The sequence below is a fragment of the Pholcus phalangioides genome, unplaced genomic scaffold (assembly GCF_987345545.1).
Source record: "Pholcus phalangioides strain wild (caught in Gottingen) unplaced genomic scaffold, Ppha-v1.0 ptg000008l_1, whole genome shotgun sequence".
NCBI classification, from domain to species: domain Eukaryota; kingdom Metazoa; phylum Arthropoda; class Arachnida; order Araneae; family Pholcidae; genus Pholcus; species Pholcus phalangioides.
The window spans coordinates 19,517,703-19,527,649 of record NW_028301601.1 but is presented as its reverse complement, the minus strand read 5'-3'; the positions used below and the strand labels follow the sequence as shown (position 1 = coordinate 19,527,649).

General features: G+C 39.0%; 1 protein-coding gene across 1 annotated transcript; it reads left to right on the top strand.

The window, feature by feature from the left end:
- The first annotated feature begins 7,222 nt into the window (after window positions 1–7,222).
- On the top strand, window positions 7,223–7,727 carry LOC149083952 (uncharacterized). Its single transcript, XM_089235433.1, has one exon. The coding sequence runs from the start codon at window positions 7,230–7,232 to the stop codon at window positions 7,716–7,718; it is 489 nt and encodes a 162-aa protein (XP_089091559.1). The 5' UTR covers window positions 7,223–7,229; the 3' UTR covers window positions 7,719–7,727.
- Window positions 7,728–9,947: the final 2,220 nt, after the last annotated feature.

Here is a 9,947-nt window from a genome sequence, read left to right as displayed (position 1 = left end):
CGGCAACAATGGTTTTTGGGCCTCAACAATCACTTTCCGAACGTTTACTTTGGTTACCGTGGTTCCCTAGCAATGCGTTTAAGACGTGTATATGCCTTTATATTAAGACGTGTTAATATGCCTTTACAATGGTTTGCCGTTTCTTTAATGCTGTACGTATATGTATAATATTTATGCCTCTATAATGGTTTGCCACTTTATTCAATCCTCCCAGTAATGAGAGCTTTTTGAATAGACACCATCATCAGCATCCCTTTGAGGGTAAGGCAAAGGATGATACCCCACAGAAATCAGTGCTAAAATTGCCGATTTTACTGTAGAAATGCTGAAATTTTGTGGAGTTTTCTGTCACATACATAATTTTAAAAATTGTGTTGAATTCTAGATTTCTGAAATATTGAGTTTGATTAGAGATATACGAAGCCCAGGAGATCAGATATGAAGTAATTAGCCGGACCTACTTTTGAGTTAGACATTCATGCAATAACATTGATTTCAACTTTTTATTTATATCTTCTCAAGCGAAAATTAATGTCTCCGTAGTGTCTTTTGATATTCAACTGCATAAATTCATAGTTTAGGATGTTTTAAAATTAATTATGGGCCCGTAAAGTACATCGAAGAAATTCCACAGCTTCAATTAAGCATTTTTTAAAGCTGAAACAGGCAGATGGATAAATTAAAGTTCAGGGGGGGGGGGGGATCGAAATACCTAGCACCCCTTAAAAAAAGGGGAAAAAAATATATTCGTTTCTATGTTTCTTTAAATCTAGATTTGTTTATTTCATGAAGTCGCCATATTGGTTAACTTAGACACGGTTTGCATGTCCCTCAAAGAAAGAGGGAGATATCACGTGATCCAAACAGCCTCATGGAAGAAAACCCGGGCAGCGCCGGGTATTATAGCTAGTATATATATATAAAATCTAGTTTCTCTCCTCGTGATCGTCTATTTATAGCTTTGGTCAACACTTCGAGAAAAAAATATTCTACAAATTTCTATTTCATAGAACCATGTTTGTGGCGCCACTGTCTGGAGGGGGCGGAACCCTCTGGAACGTCTTACCCATCCGCGTTCTCCACCAATCGCATGTCCTTGCGCTAAACCGGTATTATCTGCTCTTGCCAACATATTTCGATATTTTTGAGTCATAAAAAATCGCGCCATCTACCGTTAAACATTATATACATACATAAAACATTCTTTAAAAGTTCGTCAGAGCAAGTAAAATGCCCGAAAATTTGTCGGGCAACAATGGTATTTGGGCCACAACAATCACTTTCTTATTCGGTTTATACAAGGCCATCCCTAGTATATTTGATATTTAATATTAAACAATTTACAAAATAGGACAAAGACATGTCTTTGCTATTAATTAATCTGTTATATTATGATAATAGCAAATTAATTCAACACTGGGTTAGGGCAAAAACCAGGTGCATTTTGCGTTATCCGGGGAGCACCACCAACCTACGCCCCAAAAAAAAAAACACTTTCGGAATATTTATTTTGGTTACCGTGGTTCCCAATCAATCGGTTTCAGACGTGTATATGCCATTACAATGGTTTGTCACTCCTTCAATGCTGCTGGTGTAAGTTTGCCACATTTTCAATTCTCCCAGTAATGAGGCTCTTGGAATAGACGTCAGAATCATCATCACTGAGGGTCAGGCAAAGAATGATCCCCACAGAAATTGCCGATTTTACTGCAGAAATATGGAAATTTAATGGCGTTTTCCCGCCACATCAATTATTTTAAAAATTGTATTGAAGGTTCTTAGAGATACGAAGCCGAGAAAATGAAATATGAATTAGCCGGACCTACTTTTGAGTTGGATATTCATGCAATAACATTGATTTCACCTTTATATCTTCTCGAACATGAACGTCTCCACATTGTCTTTTAATGTTCAACAGCATAAATTCACGTAGTTTAGGATGCTTTAAAGTTAATTATGGGCCAGTAAAGTACATCGAAGAAATTCCACAGCTTTAATACGCATGAACCAATACATCTCACAATACGTAATAAAGTGAAGCCACGATGCACAAAAATTCCACAAGTTACAATAAGTGATATAGCGCAATACTTGAAGCACGCAATATTCCGCAGTACCATCCAACATGCGATACGAGTTGCAACACGTAATGTATCGCAATACGCGATGCACAAAAATTCCACAATACCGCGTTTCAGTAGTAAAAAGTAATGAAGCGAAATTCCACATGTATGAACTAAATACGTAATAAACCAAAACAACGCATAATACGCAATACCACCCAACACGCGATACAACACGTAATGAATCAGAATGCACAAAAATTCCACAATACGAGTTTCAATAGTAAATAATAAAGCGAAATTCCACCAGTAATAAAACATCTCACAATACATAATAAACCGCATTCCGCGATGCCAGACCAGACTTTTTCGGTGGTGACTGGCCCTTAGCCAACAAATAGGCTGGGGACCCCCGGTGAAGGGAAAGGCAAGTGAGTAATGTTTGTGAAGTGCATGTATGAGGAAGGAAGGTTTGGGAATAAATCCTTTTTTTTTCAAAAACAATGGTCAATTAAATGGTCTGGCGATTAATTTAAATTTAACCACTGCCTTACGTTGTTAGTTTTATTACGATTAGCTTTGCTTGTGAAAAAAGCTCGGTCGGGCAACGCCTTTGATATTACGCGATGCACAAAAATTTCACAATGCTACCCAACACGCGATACGAGTTACAATACGCAATGAACCAATCGGGGGGGGGGGTCTATTACGTTTATGTCGTTATGCCTAGAACTTATGCCCGCGTTTCAAACGTGTTTGCGGTGCATTGTGGGATAGATTTACGTTACCATCGTTAAAAGCGGGGACTCTTTCTCGTTAGATTGGTTTGATTTTTCTCACATCGTCCCTATGCAAAGCCGCTTCAAAGGTTCTCTTACTGCAGCTTTGTCCCTATGCGAAGCGGTATATACGCGACTGGAAAGCACTCATTAAGCTCACGCGTTAGGGAAATAACACATTTTTCCCTAACGCGGCCAGAGCAATGGAACAAATTAGTAGTTTTTGATTGGTACGTGAAAATTTTGGAAATTTATTTAGAAAACGAGATAAAATATACAACATGCAGATATTTTTTAAAATGTTAATGTGAGAGAGATTTTCTTCTAGTTTGTGCTCATAGTTTTTCACTTGGAAGTTGACAATATTGTACATTTAAAAAATTCAGAAAAAATGATCCACTGATATTCATGAATTCGCCAATTAATAATACACTTGAATTGAGACCACCAATAAAAAGACCACAAAGTTGTAAAAATTCTATAATTCCGAAAAGCATAAACGATGCAGTTTTGTACAGGAAGACAGGATTTTAAATATCAAAAATGTTATCGCCAAAATAGTTACATTTATTATCGACATGTGGCACTAAAGTGTGTTATATTCAGTGCTATCTGTTGATTAGGAAGTGTAACTATTTCATCCATGTATCTTCGCGTTTATTGAAAAAATTTAGGGCTAAGATATCGCCCGTATACAAGGAATGCTGTCCATAAAAGGCCGTTTTTGACTCTATATTTTCCTTGGTTTTTTTTTTTTGCAGGGTTATGCCACTATTTTTTGGCTGCTTATATCCACAGTATATGTTTTAAGCAGGTTATGTTATAACAGAGATTAAAAAAGTATAGACGTGAATGGGACAAATTTTAAGGATTTCAAAAGTGTATTTTTTATTCACCGGTTATAAGTGTACCCGACTGTATATGCAATTTTTTTGAATTCTCGGAAAATGCTATAAAAAGCATTTGAAAAATAAGGTTAAATTAATAGAAAATAGATATAAATTTTTTTTTTTTTAAATGCGAAATTTTTGATTTAAACCGTTTCACTTATTCGAGTTGTTTTTTTGTGTGTGAACGAAAGTGAATTTGGAATTCGTTATTGTGAATAAATGCGAAATTTCTAATCTGAATTTTTTTTTTTTTTGCGAAATAAAAATGCGAAATTTCAGATTTAAAAAAATTTTTTTGCAAAATTTACGTATCCCTAATAATTACGCACACTTGGAAAAGTTATTCATGGTGATTAATCGTTATAAATTATTATACTCGGCACAAAGATAAATTTCTCTACGATATATATTTTTTTAAATCTTGCATGCAAATGCCTTTATTCTAATGTCAAACTCATCCCAATATAAGAATATTATTTAACTGGTGAATCTCTCTATATCGCGATGTGTTTTCAAGACATTTTGAAATTCGCTACAATATATATATATATTTTTTTATATCGTTTAAACTCTTCCATAGCAGATTTTTTTTTTCTTAGTTTAATAACATCGATATTTCGTAATACAAAACGTATTAAAATTCTATATTATGTCACTTATGTTAAAATAATTGCACTGCTACTCTCTGTGCAGTACACAGAAGTGTAATGAGTAAACACCCTTACGAACACACAACACACACAGTATACTCTGCGCACCAAGTACACTATAAAAAATCGAAATAATTTTTTTTCTAATCCTTGAGTGCAGTTTCATGTTGTATGAAACAAACCGTCTAATTAATGATGTAAATAAAAGGTTACTTGTTCTTGATTTTGTCTTAATATCAAGACGGTAGATAAATGTGTGAAAACATGGGAGAGAATGCCGTTTTGAAAATTCATATATTTTTGTTGAGCATATCATTGAACCATTTTTTTTTACAGTAATTTAGAAAATTTCCCCGTGCGAGTTTCATGTGCGTGCATAGCCTACCCATTTCTCAAATATTTGACGAAAATAAAAAGAATCCGCATGAATTTAAAAAAATGTAGCTTACGAAAATTAGGGACAATCATCACACATAAACGCGCACAATAAATATATATAATACTAATAACGCACGTGCTACATCACTCGATGATTATCAGCAGCGGAGAAAATTATGATTGGTCTATCCCTTTCAGACCTAACACTATTCTCGACCCAAGGAGTGTTTTGTAAAATTGACGACATATCGCGGACTGCTGAGAAAAATCTTGTTAATGATGGTCGTAGTGAGAATTTGCCTTAAAGCCAGCTGGTTTCCTGTGCCGCGCGCAACGTGATTCACCCATCAGTAAGAAAAACATGACTGTTTTTCTACAGCGCTTTACGTCGGGCGTGAATATTGGCCGACTGCTTCTGGAGGAGTCAAATGCGTCTCTTGACGTTTTCTTTCCTCCTTCCCTTCAAACCGGAGCATGCAGACGTCAAAGCCATATACTTTATATAGCCACCCTGATCTGATGCGCCCCGCTAGGAAAACACAAATGCGTAGCGTAATTATGTAACACATTTCTGCCGGCGCGAAATAATCTAATTCGGTTCACGCGACGCAACAAACCTATTCCTAGGAAAACCCAGCTTAAGGGCGTGACGTCACTAACGACCTCTTTGTACAACGGCGTGAGCGTAATAGACACCCACGGCCGCAAATCTTATTCTCAAACATCTTCAACATTACAAGGGATGCCAAAATACGCACTCGCCCCAGTTGACTAAACATCTAGTAGTGGCCCTGGAACCAACACATCTAACATTATGTAATTAAAAAGTAGGCTAATAAGCGACGCACAAAAAATTCCGCAATACCTCCAAAAACGAGATATAACAAAGCATGTCTGATGCACATAAATGCCACAACACTGCCGAATGAGAGGTACACACCCAACACGAGTTCCAAAACGTAATGAACCAAGACATCTAACAATATATACGCGATGCACAAAAAAATTTCACAATACCACCCAACACGAGTTACAATACGCAATAAAGCGCAATACACGGGGTACAAAAAATTCCAAAATATCGTCCAGCACTCAACACACAAAAATTCCACAATACGGGTTACAATAAGTTATAAAGCACAATAGGCGATGCACAACACGTGATACGAGTTACAATACGCAACGAACCAAGATATCTCGCAATAAGTAATAAAGCGCAACACGCGATGAAAAACAAATTCACACAATATTAGTTACAATAAGTAATAAAGCGCTATATGAGATGCACATGTTCCGCAATACCACCAAACAACACGAGTTACTATACGTAATAAATCACGATTCGCGATGCATGTACGGTTTTTTTTTCATCAATATCAAAAGTTCAACAATACCGTCCAATTACAATGTGTAATAAAGCTCAATCTGCGATGCACAAAAAAATTTCCAGAATAACGTCCAATGAGATACACCCACAACACGAGTTACAATACGTAATAAGGGGTTTCCAATCTAACTTTTGATAACAATTTTTTTTTGGGGGGGGGGAGTTTGGATGATGCTTACGTCATCAACCACAGTTTATGAAAATATGCTTAGGGGTTATTCAAGTATTACGTAAGCAGATTTTCAGCCATTTTGACAAACACCACCATCTCCCCCGTCAGCAGCTTAGAATAATTCATATCTTCTAAAAGGAGTGGATGGTGACGTAAGCAACCTTCAAACCATCCCTTTTCCCCCCCCCATGCTGACGTAATACTTGAATGATCCCCTTAATGGATCTTATTCGGTGTACCAAAAACCTTTCTATAGCTATTGGGCACCCGATTTTAGTGATCTCAATGTTTCACGGATCCTTCACGTGCTCTGCACAATGTGTACGGGCCGCTTAAATGTGTGGTGTATATCTAGTGCGGCCTAGAAACAACAAATAGTAGATTCAGTAGTGCCAGGAAGAGACGAAAAAAGAGATGAATCTGGCAACACGAGGAGTTGGCACTTTTGGCTAGACCACGCTGTACTGATAGGACACTCTTCGGTCGCTTTACTAAAAACACGTAATTGTTCTTATATTATGTTAAATTAAAAAAAAAGGTTATAGTAGATATATAAAAAAGCTGACTTGAGTTCTTTTCCGACTCCGACAAACTCACCATAAAATGGTGACCCAAACATGATATGAACCTTCTGATCCAAAAAAAAAACCTCGTGGAGTGATCCATCAACATCCGCGAGCGATATACAACAGGTAATGTGGCATATTCTGTATATTTAATGTATCCGTGAAATTATTTTTTAATTTCTACCACGATGCTTGAAAATAGAATCGGTGCATGTCGATATGTCACGCTGAGCGAATTTCCCTCTCAACCCATGCATATACCTATGTTATTTTTCCCGGTATTTACCGCATTTTTAATTGGTCGCATCTAAATTATTTCATTCTTCGCAACGCATAAAAACGTCATGGATGACAATTCCGAGCCGCAAATCAACCGCATTGCCATTAAGCTTCCCCCACTTTGGAAGACAAATCCCACATTATGGTTTATGCAGATAGAGGCCCAATTCTCCTTGGCCAAAATCACCGTAGATGCCACAAAATTTCATCACGTGATATCGGCTATGGAATCCGATGTCCTCAATTCGGCAAGCGACATCATTATCAACCCTCCTGAAGGTGGCAAGTACGACGCCTTAAAGAAGCGTCTCATAGAACTGCATTCAGAAAGCGAGGCTTCCAAAATACAAACCCTCCTTCAAGGCCTCGAGCTTGGTGACCAGCGTCCATCACAACTTCTCACTCGGATGCGATCGCTTGCCGGGGGTTCCGTTGGTGAGCCACTTCAGAAGTCGCTATGGTTGTCCCGTCTCCCAAAAAAACACGCAAAGCATTCTCGCTGCCTTAAACGAAGACCTAACCCAACTCGCCGCCGTTGCCGACAAGATCAATGATCTTACCTTTTCACCCCACAACGCACTTAGAAAAGCAAATTGAGCAACTGTCCATGCGTTCCGCTCACATAGACGTTCCTCGTATCGGCGGCCCCGCAATCGTCAATACAAACCCGCCGCAAATAACTAATTTCGGCGAAAAGGCTAAAAAGTGTGCATCCCCGGGAAACTAAGCAGGCGATCGCTAGACGGCCATGACCGCGATTGCCGTATCATCTTGGCCGACCGTAAGAATAAACTTTCTCATCTACACGGGCGCCGACATTTCGGTACTCCCAAAAATCCACCGCCCACAAGAAAAAAACTGATGATGGGCAAGTCCTTCGTGCTGCATATGGCACTAAACTGCTTACTCTCAACCTAAATTTACGTCGTTCATTTACCTTGTCATTTCTAGTAGCCGATGTCGAACATCCTATCATAGGCATCGATTTCCTCAAGCATTTTAAATTGCTTGTCGATGCCAAAAGCAGTTGCCTCATCGATAAAGAGACCAATATCTCTTCCTATGGTAAAACCGCTGACGTCAGCTCATCTAGCTCCAGCGTCACTATTCTTTTTGAAGCTTCCGACTTCAACCAAATACTTCTGAAATATCCAGAAATCACAAGCCCCTCTCTTTTATCTGACAAGGCGGAGAAAACCACAGTATTCCACCATATTGAAACAAAAGGGGCCCCAGCATTTTCTAAGCCGAGACGCTTATCTGCTGAATTAATGTCAGTAGCACGACAAGAGTTTGAATTCGTGATGGCACAAGGTATCATTAGACCCTCTAGAAGTCCTTGGGCTAGTCCCCTTCATATGGTTCGAAAGTCCAATGGCGAATGGAGACCATGTGGAGATTTCCGTCGATTGAATGCTATCACGGTACCAGACCGCTACCCAGTCCCTCACATCCAGGACTGCACTCAACTATTCCACGGAAAAACCATCTTCTCAACCTTGGACCTCACACGGGCATACCACCAAATTCCAGTGCACCCAGATGATATCCCAAAAACAGCTGTTACAACTCCTTTTGGATTGTTTGAGTTCGTCACTATGCCGTTTGGCCTCCGCAATTCTGGTCAGACTTTCCAAAGATACATCCACCAAGTTTTAACAGGGTTGGACTTCTGTGTTCCATACTTCGATGATATTCTCATCGCTTCCACCAATGCTGAAGAACATACACACCATATCCATCAGGTCTTTGACCGTTTGAAACAACATGGCCTCAAATTGAATCCAGCCAAGTGTGTTCTTGGTAAGAGTGCAGTGAAGTTTTTAGGTTGCCTCGTTACCCCACAAGGTGTGAAACCACTGCTAGAGAAAGTACAAAACATCAGACTTTCCGACCCCAAAAACCATCGCTGAACTCAGATGTTTTTTAGCAATGATAAATTTTTATCGAAGTTTCCTTCCGAATTCTGCGACTACACAAGCTCCTCTGAATGAATTCCTGAAGGATTCAAAGCAAAACGATAAACTCCTTATTTCATGGACCCCAGAGTCCCTCGCTAACTTTGAGAAATGCAAAGCCGACTTATCCCAAGCGGCGACTCTTGCATTCCAGGCCCCTGGGCAACAACTCTCTGTAATGGTCGATGCCTCCGACATTGCCATCGGAGCAGTTCTTCACACTCACGAAAAGGATGGTCCTAAGCCTTTAGCATTTTTCTCAAGAAAGCTATGTCCCGCGGAACGCACTTATGATAGGGAGCTCCTCTCAAATACTTCCGCCATAGTCTCGAGGGCCAGAATTTTATTATTTTTACCGATCACCGTCCTCTCACATTTGCGTTCACAAAAATTTCAGACTCTGCCTCCCCTAGGCAACTCGGACATTTATCCTACATTGCTCAGTTTAGCACCGACATTCGACATGTATTATCCGGCTCTAACAATGTGGTCGCGGATACATTATCACGCATACAGAGCATCAATGCCAATCTATATGTATAAAAATGATTTGCCAGTGTGTACAAATCTACAATTTTAGAACCAAATTTTGCATATATTCCAAACCTACTATTTTAGTACACCGCCAATCGACTGCTTTTACAAGGGGACACCAGTATCGATTGGTGAGGGACAATGCAAGGTTATGGTGTCGCAGGGAATTTTTCTCCAATAGGGTTGTTAATAAATGGAATAGCTTACCCCCGGAGGTAGTAAATTGTAACACAATTGACACGTTTAAAAAGAAATACGATAAACATGTTGGGGTAAATCGAGAAGCTATCC